At 41.9% G+C, this 13,758-nt stretch overlaps 1 protein-coding gene across 10 annotated transcripts in view; it reads right to left on the bottom strand.

Moving 5' to 3' along the window:
- ANKHD1 (ankyrin repeat and KH domain containing 1) overlaps positions 1-13,758 on the bottom strand; it is a 123,479-nt gene that overhangs the window by 1,869 nt on the left and 107,852 nt on the right. For 4 of the 10 annotated variants that reach the window (XM_067731956.1, XM_067731957.1, XM_067731951.1 and 1 more), the window contains 7 exons: positions 11,573-11,749; positions 9,713-9,964; positions 9,040-9,188; positions 8,152-8,316; positions 4,967-5,076; positions 628-801; positions 129-471 (listed from right to left, as the gene is read on the bottom strand). In XM_067731956.1, the coding sequence (XP_067588057.1) occupies position 471; positions 628-801; positions 4,967-5,076; positions 8,152-8,316; positions 9,040-9,188; positions 9,713-9,964; positions 11,573-11,749 (1,028 nt within the window). In that variant the 3' untranslated portion in view covers positions 129-470. Of the gene's footprint in view, positions 1-128; positions 472-627; positions 802-4,966; positions 5,077-7,392; positions 7,873-8,151; positions 8,317-9,039; positions 9,189-9,712; positions 9,965-11,572; positions 11,750-13,758 lie in introns of those variants that run through there. The other 6 variants (XM_067731950.1, XM_067731952.1, XM_067731953.1 and 3 more) reach the window with 4 other exon arrangements.

Below are 13,758 nucleotides of genomic sequence, written 5' to 3'. Positions count from 1 at the left end.
TGGAAGTGGGCCCAGTGGGAGCTGGGAAGGAACCTGGGACCTCTGATCCTAACCAGGTTTGCTGGGACCCTTAGCTTTATGGCTGAGATGGGAAGATCAGCATTGAGGAGAACACTGGAGCCAAGGCATTTCTTTGAATGTTTACTAAGCAGTCAGACAGTGACATTCTCCATCCCCCAGCCCCAGCCTCAGCCTGAGCCAAGGGCCAGGGGTTGGGAGGAGTGCCTACAGACCAAAGAGTAGTAGAACTAAGGGCTTGGCAAGTTGCCCATTCCTATCCCCGGTCTAGCTGCCTCAGAGCTAAGGGAGGCCCAGAACCACCATGTCACCCCCTTCTGGATTAGATGAGGCCAGCTGGCCTTTGGATACCCCAGAAAAAGGAGGTAGCAGCAGCAGTGTGAGGGATTCCTCTTACTCCACACACAGGGTCACCTTCACTGGATTAGATGTCCATTTCAAACTGTGCGTCATCTGGAGAGAGAAAAGGCAGGAGGACTGGTTGCTGGGCTGGGGTCTGCAGGTTCAGCGTCAGTGAAGGAGCCCCTCTCAGAATCGAACCCCCACTCTACTTAACTGGGGCATTTGGGCTCAAAGCCATTTTTTAATTTTAGGGTCTGCTTTCCTTACCAGGTATCTCTTCCTCTGTCTCCTTCTGCTTCTTCCGCTCCTCGAGCCTGGAGGGTGGGGCTGTTGGAGGAGTTGTGACCCCTGGAATCTGAGGGAGGCAGCGGGGGGGCGTCTGGGCAATGGGTGAGTTCTTGCACTCCAGCAGGAACTTTCGGTCGTAGATGATCCTGGTGCCTGTCAAGGGGTAGGGGCTAGGTAAGAGGCAGGAGCTTGGGTACAGAGCTGTGTGGGACCCCAGACACAGGCCTTTTAGGGACCAAGGGGTCACATCTTCCCATTTTTTAAAGGGCTACTGCTCTGCAGCCCAGCCAGGATCTCAGCTGACTAGCTTTCACAGCACTTAAAAGTCTCCTGGGCCTACCCAAGATGTGTCTAAGCACCACAGAGCAAGTGGGGCATCCCAGCTGGTTTAGGCAGGGGCTTTTAGTTTAGGAGAGCTTCAGGTCTTGGCTGTAGGAGGAGCACCAAACTTGGAGCTCAGGTACTTCAGGAGGCTCCTGTCCTGCTCTGCTGGCTCTGGAACTTCATTGCTTTGGTTCACAAGGGAGGGCCTAGCCCTCCAGCCTCAGTTGGATGAGGAAGCCAAGAGCAGATAAGAAGGCTGGTGCTGCCACCTGGGCTCTGATATCCTGCAGGGAGGAGCGGTGTTCCTCCTGTGAAATACAGGGACACACTGTTCTTACCCTGACCCCTCCCAAGTCCTGTCAGGCTCAGCTCAGCCTAGAGGAACTTGGCCCCGATCATGTCCTCCAAAGGCCCTACCCTGTTCTCACCCCTCCCCTTCGCCTCCGTGGCAGGAACCCCTGAGCAGGCATGATCTCAGGCTGCTACACCAGTCAGCCAGTAGTCAAGCCAGCCAGCGCAGAGACCCGAAGTTCCTGCCCCCAACTGCCAAAGTCCTGCATTTGCAGCTTTGCAAGACCCGGTTGCTTCCTGCTGAAGCCACACACAGTTGGGGCCTCGGCTCCTGCTCCCAGGCGGCAAAGTCAGGAGGGCCGGGTGAGCAAGGAGCCCAGAACCCAGGCCATAGTGATGATTTCTGCCCAGTCACTCGGAAACTAGGCACAAGGCCGTGTTGCATCACTTTGAGAATTTAGGGAACTGGGCTTCGGCTCCAAGCACTCACTCCTGTCAAAGCTACAACCTGCAGAGGGGCCTGCAGGCAAGTCCAGGCTCGCACCTCCCCACCCACGTCCCGCGACACGCACACGTTGGCCTGGCCGCTGACCTCCGGGGGTAGTGGTGTATAGTGTGCCCCCCAGCGTGGTGCTGTAGCAGTCAGGCAGCCAGTCCCTGCCCCCAGGAATCGGGCAGCTGGTGGGTGTGGACATAGCGCGGGCGGGACGAGCAGGAAGGCAAACGGCTGGTGCTAGTGTTGAGGACGCGGGGCGCAGCCGAGTCTGAGTCGGACTCAGTTGACCACGTGCGGCCGCAGCAACACCACCAGGACAACGTCAAGCCGGGGGCGGGCCGGCCGTCAATCAACCCGATGATCCCGCCCTACCCTCGCGGGAGGAAGCACCAAACTCAGCGAAAGTTGGAAGGAGTTCCAGGAGCCGCACCGGCCTCCAGTTCCTCCTGGCCCCAAATTGGCCAGCCTTCCTATGCCTATGAGCGAGGCAGCTACTCAGCTATTTACTGTTTATAGCGGGCGCTGGGGACAGGTGAGGTATGGCGCACGTTATTGCCATATATTAATTCATCCATTCCTCTCAACAGTTTTGGACAGTAAAGCACTGTTATTAGCCACATTTTACAGGTGACGATACCAAAGTCCAGAAAGGTTAAGTCATGGTTCAAAGTCACGGATTTTGTAGGAGGGAGAGCTGGGATTCATACCTCAGTGTGTCTGATTCGAGCATGTGCCCCTAGGCACAGCTGTATAATGCCTCCCATTAATCAATTTCAGTACAGGGTGAAAAGTGCCTTGAAGGCCTGGTGCACAGCCATCAGGGTAGGTCAGGGAGGGAGAGTGGGCTTTCTGGAATAAGTGATACCTGGACTGATTAAAGGATGAATAAAGGTTGGAAGATAGGAGAGTCCAGTTCTTTGATCTCTCTGTCACAGCTAACCTCAGGAAACTAAGGAAGGACTGGGGGCTGGTAAGGAGGGCTTGGTCTTTAGCCTTCTGGAAAGTAAGATCAGAGAGTCTGGCCTTTAAAGAGAAGATTTTTTGATGTAGGCACAGTGATATGAAAGGAGGCAGGAGAGAGGTGGTGGGAGAGTAAGTACTAAGTTTAGTCCTGTATACACAAAAAATCTCGACTTGACCCAGTTGTCTGCTGTTTGGCTTCCTAAGAATCACTATACCCTCAGCAATGCCACCCCACCACCAATTAATTGTAGACCACCTGACTTCATGCATTTATCAGTATTACTTCAGCACTGGCTTCATCAGATTTCCCCTCAGCTCTGATTTCTTGACTCATTTAAAAAAAGACTACAAGTCATTGCTTCTCAAACTTTAATGTGCACATAAAGCACCTGCAGATTTTGTTAAAATGAGGATTCGGATACAGTAGGTGGGACTTGAAATTCTGGGTTTTTAATAAAATCCCAGGTGATGCAGACCCTTAGGTCTGCATGTCCTCAGAATCACATTTCAGGTAGCAAGGATATGTATACTTTATTGTTCCAAAAAGTTTTTTGAGCCTTTTACAAAGTGGTGTATGCCTAAATAAAGTGTCTTAGCAATGAAGTGCTGGAGGGTAAGGCTTGGGATCAGATTGTGGAGGAACCATCTATGACAACTCAACTTTTAAGCAAGGTAAGTAGTCTAGTGAGGGGAGTGGGAGATGGGGTGGAGGACAGTGAGACTGGAGGTGCAGACTCCAGCCTAGTGAAATAGGGTAGGCAAAAAGGCAGTTGCTGCGAGGATGGAGAGAAGTGGAGGGGATACAGATACACAAAGGAGGAAGGGTAAGTGACTGATTTAAGGGTGGGGTGGGAGAGGAGATAAGCCAGCATAATTCCCAATCTTCTGACTTGAGAGTCTTGGTAGCTAGTAGTACCACCTAATATAATAGGGAAAACAAGGGGAGGAGCATATCTTATATTGGGGAATATATAATGTGTGTGGAATGTTCAGATGGAGAAGCACAGTAAGAAGCCAGATATACAGGTCTGAAGCTACAGAGGGAGAACTCTGGGCAAGTGATTCAGATTTGCGTGGAGTAAAATCCAAGAATGTGGGATGAGATTACCTGGGGAGAAGATACACCAAAAGAAGAGACCTGAGCATATCAACATTTATTTAAGGGGTAGTGGAGGAAGAGGATTTCACTGAAGGAGACTGAGAAAGACCAGTGAGAGTAGAACTAGAAGTGTCAAAGGTTTTCAAGAAGGATCAGTGTGGAAGTGATCCTTCTATTAATCTTTATTATAAAACAACAGCAGCAGTTACAGACTTATAGCAGTCTTACTACTGTAAGAGTACTACTAGAAGCTTACTTTTTTTTGAGACACTGTGTGCTATAAGGGCTGGGGAACTAGAGAATAGGCAGTTGGTTTTAGAGAGAAAACCAGATTCATCATCCATTCAACCAGGATGAAGGACGAAGAGTTTAAATCAGAGGTTTTTCAACACTGATTGCCCATTAGAGTATAGAAGCTTCCAAAAAAGAAAAAAAAACTTATGCTCACGTCCCAACCCCAGAGATCTGATTAAACCTGTAGGGGAATACCAGGTCTCTGCCACCAGGCAAATTACTTTGAACTCACATCAGTACCATTAAGATAAAACAGGAAGAGGTGAAAAGTAGTCACAAAATAGGTTTGCAATCTGAGCACTAGATTCACAATCTTGTTTTCCAAATTAGGTCTTCAAGCCCAAGCTCCTGCCCTTTTTTGGAGGTGGTCTTAACACACTCAAGTTTCTCTCACCCATTTCCTACAGGAGAGAGTGAAGGTAAAGTAACCTGTCAAATAACACTGACACATGGTGACAAATCTTTGAGGAATAGAAAATGCAGCATTATCAGAGTCCCTCACCCCAGGACAGGGTCCACTGGGAAGACGTCACAACCATCCACAATTCTTAGTAGAAGAGCTCTAGGGCTAGTTAGAGAACAAGATGTTCAGAAGCTGTTTTCCTACAGTTTGTTTGCCTCTTCCTGGGTTTACAATGTGGTACAAAGGTCTTAAACAGTTGGACAGAACCATGTATACTACTTGTACTCCTCTATTTGGCTTGAAACTCTAATATGACCAGCCTTTCCCCTTCTAAAAGCTACCTCAAACTAAGGATGGTACCCTCCTGTACTAACTTTGACATTGGAAAGAGGACTTGGCCAGAATCTGTAAGATGGAAACTACAGTTCCAAGTCCTGAGATTTCTTACCTCTGGTTAGGAGAGGCCACCATTGGCTGTCCAACTCTCTTCTTCGGTCTCGTTAGTTGAGGTGATGAGATTTCCCCTTTGAGAGCAGGGACTGAAGGAAGCAGACTGGCCTATAAAAGGGCAAGTCAGCACACTGTAGCCACAATAGGTTTAAAGGGTCTTAAAAACATCAAGAATTTTATTGGTGGTGGTATTTCATTACATTGAACACTACTTGAAATAAGTGGGTCCAGAAACCTTGATGATACAGTTTTGTTCCTTGAATGAGCTGTTATTCTCATAGGGCTTGATCTATGCCTCAGCAGGATGTTTCTTTTCTTTTCCTTTTTTTTTTTTTCAGCAGGATGTTTCTTAATGACTTGAGGGCTCACTATGGGTGTGCAAGGTTTTCTTCTGCCTCCACTAAATTCCCAAAATCAATAATGGCTCTCACAACAGCAGATTTTTGATTCCATGTAAGAACAAATGGTAGGGGCCCTCAAATCTCAGCAATGTACTGGCTTCTAGTAGTCCCATACCATACATTCTCATTCACAAGACAAGAGAATCTGTTAGAACTAGGAGACCCTTTTGAGTTCATTTACATTGTTTCATTTACAGATGATGAATGTGAAGCCCAGAGATGAGAAATGATTTGCCTATGGTCATATAGCTTAAAGTGGCAGAAATGAAAACAGAATTTAGGTTTCTGACTCTTGTTCCACTCTACCCGTTCTGCCTCCCCACAAATCCCTTGTATATTCTGAAAGTAATTAAGTTCTTACCTGAGCTAGGTTTAATCCAAGGTTCAGGTTGGTAAAATAGCAGTAAAGTAATGCCAGGAAGAGGCAAGACAGAGGAAGAGATTAGCAGGCAAAATGGAGTGGGGAGTAGGTTACTGGGATTCAAATAGAAAGAAAAGAAGGCAGTGGTGGTAAGAGGGCAGGAAGTAGAGTATCCTAAATAACTGCTACAAACTGCACAGCTCGTTTTTTCCTAATCCTTCTAGGGGTTTCTCATAATTGCGTCCTCTTCTTATGGGTTCTAGTTCCTGATCAGAGATAAAATTTCTCATTCTGTTGTCCTCAAGGTGTAGAAGATATTGGAAGAGCTCTTCCAATAATTCAAGTGTACTTTAAATAGTTAAGATAGAACAAAACTCACTTTTTGTCCCACTGAATAATTTACTTAATATTATCTCTCTCTAGTATATGTTTCATCAAGAGTAGTTTCATTCATTTCACTAATATTAGGTGATTTTTTTGGTTATTAGTGGTAAGTGGAAACAGCAAGATATGTAGGTGATCCCAGGGGTCCTTTGGTCCCCTCAAGGGGGTCTCTTGAGACTACTTGATGTGGTTATTAAGCATTACAAAGGCAGCAGCTTCAATACCAGTGATAATTTCCAAATCCATTCAAAACAGAAAATAAGAAATGAGCTTACAGAAGCACTCTCATATGTAAAATGATATGGAAGACAAACCAACCAGGTATGTCTAACACAGAACAAACATGGTGTGTCTCATCTAGTGGCAGCTCTAGGAGCAAGGGAGAGAAGATTAAGAACTTCTGTTGGTAGGAGAATAGAAAAGTGCTTCTGGTATGGTTCTGCCCCTAGTTATTATCTTTCTGTGCATCCTTCTTTGCCTTAATGTGTGTTTTGGCTCCTCTATCACCTCAAACATTTTCTTGTTTTCTTTTTTAGCTCGCTTTTATCTAAGACCAGGTAATTCAACCATATTAAAACATGAACAGTCAAGTTGATGACTGTTCTTTTCATTGGGCTAGTTTTTTCTTCTCTACTGCATCAGATTCTTGGCATAGCCTATAGTTTGGCCAAAGCACTCCATTCCAGTGTTCATGAGTTCAGCCTGTTGACCATATTGGCTCTTCATGGAACTAAGCCCAGAATTAGTCACATATTTATAGACATTATTCAGCTGATTCAACAATACAACAAAATTAAAGGAGTCACCCCCACCCCCTCCTATGTCCCAACCCAAATAAAACTTAAACACCTATAACCAATATAATCTTTAGATTAAAAAGTCAGGAAGCACAAAAGGAATCTGAAGGATGATTTGGGTGTCCCTAAGTTTTTTCAGTGTCATCTGACTGAAATCCTGTTGTTCTTATTGACATACTCATGATCCACAAAGAGCTAAACCTTTTAATGGCCTATCTGCTAAAGTCAGACAAGACACATTGCAGGGGCTTGAAACATTCTCACTTTTAAAATGATACAGAAGAGAACAAAAGAACAAGGAATGTTTAACACAGAATAAGTATACAACTAGTCTTAAAAGTGCTTTTTCAAGGCAGGCTAAGAATGGACTCTAAAGTGTAAAATGTGAGAAGCCTATCACAAATATGGTATTAACAACCTGGTTCAGTATGATTGTGGATTGGGTAGTACCTGCATGACCACTGAAAGGATCACACCCCACTTCTAAACACTGTTCATCTTTTTATTGAATATTCTGGTAAATATTTCACATTAATACAGGCCACATTAAGTAGAGCCACTATATGACAAGAAATTTACTCAACCTTTTCATTTTAAGTATGTAAACAATTGTACATGTATTTACCACCCTAAAAGGTTGAAACATGTAATCATCTAATTCTCTTCTGCATACAAATCGCATTCAGTATGTTTAGCCCAAAGCACTAATTTCAAAATGGCTAAACTAACCAGAGAACATAATCAGATGGATAGGAAATCACTTTGTTCATATACAATGGGCAATCAAATTTCCATTGCTAAAGCCTCAGAGAATATTTCTTAGGCACATTAAAAAAAATCCCCAGGGTTCTTCCAAGGTCAAAAGTTTCTCAAACAAGGCTAAAGAGTAAGACCTTCTAACTTAGTTGACATATTTGAGATGCATGTTTCCAATATGAGGTGCCCACGTGCCAGGCCAAATCTGAAAAGGGGGAGGAAAAATTGGAATTTCTAATTAGGAATCTTTAGACATTTACAAAATGAATATATAAATGCAATGGTAATTCACTGTTTCTGCCTAGGAAGAATACACATACATGAGATAAAATGTTAAGTAGCATCATCTTGATATTGAAAAACTTAATTCAGTTCAAGGTAGTCAGATGTCATGATTTTTGATATTCAGAACTTGCACTACCCAAAGAATTAAAAGAATGACATCATAAATCTGAAAAATAAAAGAGCATTAAGTCCATTTTACCTGCTGGGCATCAGTGCATTCAGTTGAATTTTGAATAACTTTTATCATAGGGTTCCAAGCAGGATCTGGGTTGTGAAGTCCATTAAACAGAGGGCCTCCTGGAACATCAGCAAGCTGAGGATGGGAGGGTATTATGGTGCCTCCATACATGGAAATTGGTAGACCCTAAAACAGCAGAAAGGTGTAATCATGAAGTGATTGTAAATGATGATTCCACAATACCAGCATAGATTCTTATTTCCCTTCATTCAAAGAACTCCAGAGTATCCTGTAAGTATAGCAACACTGTACAGTCTTGGGAAACCAAAAGTGGTTATTTGTGTCAGCAACATTTTTCAATGAGAACAGAAAAACAAAACAACTAAATCCAATATCAAATCATCAGGAAATTCCCAATACTTGATGGACACATATAATACCCTCAACTTTCCATATTTAGGATTTACTAATAAGCTTCTGCCAAGAAAAGGGGAATTCTACATGATTGCTTGCAGCCACAATCTGGCTTTATGGCAGCCTGGAAGCTCTCAGAGGAGACAAGAGGGCAATGGGGAGCTCACAGCCAGCTTTTCAGAGAGGAAGAGGCTTCTCTCTAAGCTGTGGCAGCCAAATGCAAAGCAGCAAAACCCAAATCTCTCAGGTTTTGGAGGGAAGACGGGGGCTTCTTCAGGATAGTTTGAGGACAAACTAATGTAAACAACATAATCCACTTTTGAAACTGGATAAAAGATCTGGCAAAGTCATAGAAACAAACTAGTTATACCAAAAGGGAGAATTATTTCAGTACAAATTCCTCCTTAACATGTGACTACATTAGCTGGCAATGTGTTAAACAAGTTACAATGATGTTTGTCAGCTCACTTTAGAAAAATCCACAAAACTGCTTACCATAGGCTGATGAAAAATGTTAGAGGGGGCTACCATTCCAGAATCATCTCTCTCCATTGGTTGATGCTGAGAGAATGTGCTTGGGTCTGATAATTGTTGATGCATTGGATGGTTCCCTATCACAGACTGTGACCAACCTGATAAGCCTTCTAGAAAGAAGAAATGAGATCAAGGTTAGATATTTATTTGGAATAAAATAAAACATTACCACTGGATTTTTTCATACTAAATTTAATCAAAAGCATTCCTTTGAGAAGCTCAGGACACATTCATGAAAATCTTTGCAAACCAAAATACAAGTTCCTGGAAAACTGGGTGGAGTACTCTGAATACCCCAAACACTCTACCTGTCCTGCAAAAGATTAAGTGCTCTCTGAAAGAAATCAAATGATTGTCCTATTCTATAATGAAAAGCTTAAGAAGGAAAGGAAGTATGCTTTGAATCTTTTACTTCTAATCAAGTCTGTATTTATTATTTTATATATATTACTATCATACATATTACATCTATTATTATGTATACTCCAAACTAACATTCCAGACTTTGAGACTGGACTGAACTCCTCAAAGGTTTAAACAACCTTACTGGTTAAGTGCAGGAACTAAGTTTAAATGGCAAAATCCCACAACTTACTCGAGATATCCCTCCAGACAGAGGACGCTGTAACTGTACCTGACACGGCATTGACGCCAAATGACCAGATTCCACTGTGTCCAACAGGAGCAACAAAACTGGTCCCCACAGGGGCTTGTGCAACAGACCCTCCTTGCCGAATCCGGGCTAGTCTCTCTGTTCCAATGGGGGGAGGTATCTTTCGATCCTGACTGGCACTGCCTCCTTTCGGTTGGCCCAATGTTGGTGGGGCAGAAGTGGCTGAAAGAGGTGAAGATGATCCCGAAGAAACAGATGGAATAGGAGAGTCACCTGGTGGCAAAATATTTCTCTATTGTTTTATTACATATAAAAACTAATTATAAGAATATGAGAAACCTTGTTGGAAAGATCTGTTCCACAACATAGGTTCTGGAAAAAAATTTTCATTTTACAAGATCATTCAAATGAAAATATACAGGGACTTCCCTGGTGGAGCAGTGGTTAAGACTCCATGCTCCCAATGCAGGGGGCCCAGGTTCGATTCCTGCTCAGGGAACTAGATCCCACATGCATGCCATACCTAAGAGTTTGCATGCCACAACTAAGGAGCCCACCTCCTGCAACTAAGACCTGGTACAACCAAATATATAAGTAAATTAAAAAATATATATATAAGTTCTATAAATATTATCCTATACTACTTCTGCCTGTAGTAAGTATAAACAAATAGTCTAAAAATATAGTAAGTACAGACTAGTCTAAAGAATTTTTTCAAATTGAACTGAACAAGGCTAGAAAGGAAGAAGGTCGTATTTATTCTTATTGTAGTTCTGCTGGCTTGTGTGATCTTAGTTTCCCCACCAGGGTTTGAACGTGGGCCCAAGGCAGTGAAAGCGCAGAGTCCTAACCACTGGACCACCAGGGAATTCCCCTTACTGTAGTTCTAAAAAATCTTCTCAAAACATATATTGTCACATTTTAAATTAACTTAAATGTGGCTATGTTTGCACGGTAACTATCATATTATCTGGAAAATAGCTGCTGGTCCTCTGTAATTATTAGCTGTTTTCTTTTTTCTCTTTCTACAGCCTCTTATTTTTCCCCATAAGGAAGGAAGGTTAAATGTTAGTGAAGCATTGTAGGATTCAATTCACAGCTTTGTTTCTTAATGGGACTCTCAGGTAATATGGGTAGTTTTCCTTGTCAAAGGGCCAATACTCACTGACTTTCTCATGATGCTCATTTAAAAAAAATCAAATCCTGTTCAAATCCTTTTAGAACTTCATCTGTTCTAAATATTGAAATAAGTCAGAACAGAGGAATATTTTCACTTATAAATGGCAATCATACAGTTTCCTCAAATGTAAAAATAAATGAGGAATCATACCAAACTGACCAGATACTTAAATTCAACTTCTTTTCAGACCTAAGAAATTATTTCACAATACTGTCCCCAAAGGGTCTTATAAAACTACTTGTAGTGCCTCTTCTTTTTTTTTTTTTTTGCTGTACACGGGCCTCTCACTGTTGTGGCCTCTCCCATTGCGGAGCACAGGCTCTGGACGTGCAGGCTCAGCAGCCATGGCTCACGGGCCCAGCCGCTCCGCGGCATGTGGGATCTTCCCGGACCGGGGCACGAACTCGTGTCCCCTGCATCGGCAGGCGGACTCTCAACCACTGCGCCACCAGGGAAGCCCAGTGCCTCTTTTCTTGATCCAAGTCTCAGTGTAATCTCAATTCTGGCTTGGAAGAATAGCCTGACCCTTCTCAAGTTTTCTATCCTATAAATGACTGATAATTTTTGACATGACTGCAATACAAACCTTGGGTATTCGCATACAATTTAGATTACTAAAGTTACAATATAGCGTTCCCTGAAACAAATGGTTTAATAACTTATTCAAGACTGTTTGGGAAGAGTTCCTCCAGGATTCCTACATGAGTTTGAGGCGCTTGTCCAAGGGTGGGGAGAAAAATGTTGTCTGTTGAAACTGGGAGTCCCAACGGGAGCTGGCCCTTGCAGGAAAACCCGAGTTCCTGGTATGCCGGAAAAACTTGTCAGAGGAGCAGAAGAGGAAGATTGGGAGCTGCCTGATGGGTCAATGGATGGTAACCCTGAAATAAAAACAGGTCCAAGACATCAAATTAGCCAAGGCTTTAAAAATGAATGTCCAAAGCTTACCTAATTCCTCTTTAAAAAAGAAGAAAGAATGCAGTTTATTTTGTGGATCACAGCAATAAGAATCCATTTATATCATACTGTATGTCCCCAAACTATTTTTTTCTTACAGTTCAGAAGAATATCACCAAGCAGGACTAAATATAGAAATGTGAGCCCAATGTTTAGGAATGGCAGTCACCTGGAGTATGTTCTAGATAAATCTCAAAGCTTTCATTGGAGGGGACATGAAATAAGAGCATGTTGTGTTACCCATCACTTAGAAATATAGCTGTTCATCTATATAACTATAGTCATTTCCTGTGCAAGATGAGTAACAAAACCTACCAATGTTTGCTTCCTAACATGGAAGGAAAGCATACTATTCAACTAAAGATAATTTCAGTATTCCATCTGATTAAAAAAAAAATCAACAGCTGCAAACTACATCAAAGTTTCTATCTAGTTTGCATGAGTCTGAATTTAGCAGTATTCTCAAATTCCATTGCTTTCTCTGGAGAACATTTTAGGGAAAGAGGTCAAGGATCTGGAAAAGGATTATAGGTACTCATTTCAGAAAAAAGTAGTTAATATCAACATAAAAAATTCAAAACTTTTCAAGCAGGTCTTATTCATCTATAAAGTATATAATTCAAAGACTTTTAGTATATTCACAGGGTTGTACAACCATCACCACAATCAATTTTAGAACATTTCTGTCTACCCTAAAAGAATCTCTGTATGCATTATCTGTCACTCTCCATCCTCCTTTACCCCATATCTGAACCTCTAAGCAACCACTAATATATTTTCTGTCTCTCTAGATTTGCCTATTCTGGAAATTTTATATAAAAAGAATTATATAATATGTGGTCTTTTGTGACTGGCTTCTTTCACTCAGCAAAATGTTTTCAGTTTACCCATGTTGTAGCACAAATGAGTACTTTATTTCTTTCATTGTATCTCATAATATAGAATATACATTATACTAAGAATAATATCTTATACAGATATACCACATTTTGTTTTTCCATTCATCAGCTGATGGACATTGGACTGTTTCCACATTTTGGCTCTTAGGAATCGTGTTGCTATGAACATTTATGTACCAGTCTTTGTGTAGACACATGTTTTCTCTTGGATATACCTAGGAACAGAATTACTGGATCATATGGTAACTCTTTTTAACTTTTTGAGGAACTGTTGAACTGTTTTTCCAAATGATGTACCATTTTAAGTTTCTACCAGCAGTGTTTGAAGGTTCCAGTTTCTCCACATGCTTTCCCGTCTTTTTAAGTATCACTATTTCTTACCTGCAAACTAGGAAAACTAAACTATATCCATGAAAGAAGAGCATCAACAAAAGAAACCACCCAGGCAGTTAAGAAATGAAGCCAAGCTTAATCAATTCTGGACCCTGGAAGGAAGGTCAAGGATTAATGCTTGCTTTTTTAAAAAATTATTTTTTAACTAGTAATAAATAATTTTGATGTTATAGATCTGAATAATTCAGGTTCCCAAACCTTGTTTGCTACCAAACTAGATGGATGATTTCCTTGACTTTCTTTTCTCCAGCCATTCATAATCTGCACATCTTCTGGGATATAGAATGTGGAGTGCAAAGAGCTCAAACACTGGAATATGAGAGATCTGAAGTCCCACTCTAGCTAAGGCACTCTAATTTCACGTATTAGTTAGTGCCAATCAAGTCAAGGATTAATTAAAAAATTAATTTTTACCACAGTCTGAGCACTGGCAATGAGCTCTTCTTTCATTCTGGGGCCTCTGAAAACCTTTTTATTAGTCTGCCAAAATGAAAAGTTAAAATAGATACCTATTTATAGAAAATAAGAAAAAAAATCCAAGAGAATATTTTGGACCACAGACTGTCTTATGCAAGCTTTATTTCTATTCAAAAGATGACGTAACAGCTATGTTTTCCTGAAAAGATAAGTAAATGGAAACA

Source organism: Pseudorca crassidens, chromosome 3 (assembly GCF_039906515.1).
Source record: "Pseudorca crassidens isolate mPseCra1 chromosome 3, mPseCra1.hap1, whole genome shotgun sequence".
NCBI classification, from domain to species: Eukaryota; Metazoa; Chordata; class Mammalia; order Artiodactyla; family Delphinidae; genus Pseudorca; species Pseudorca crassidens.
This window is presented reverse-complemented; position numbering and strand designations above follow the sequence as displayed.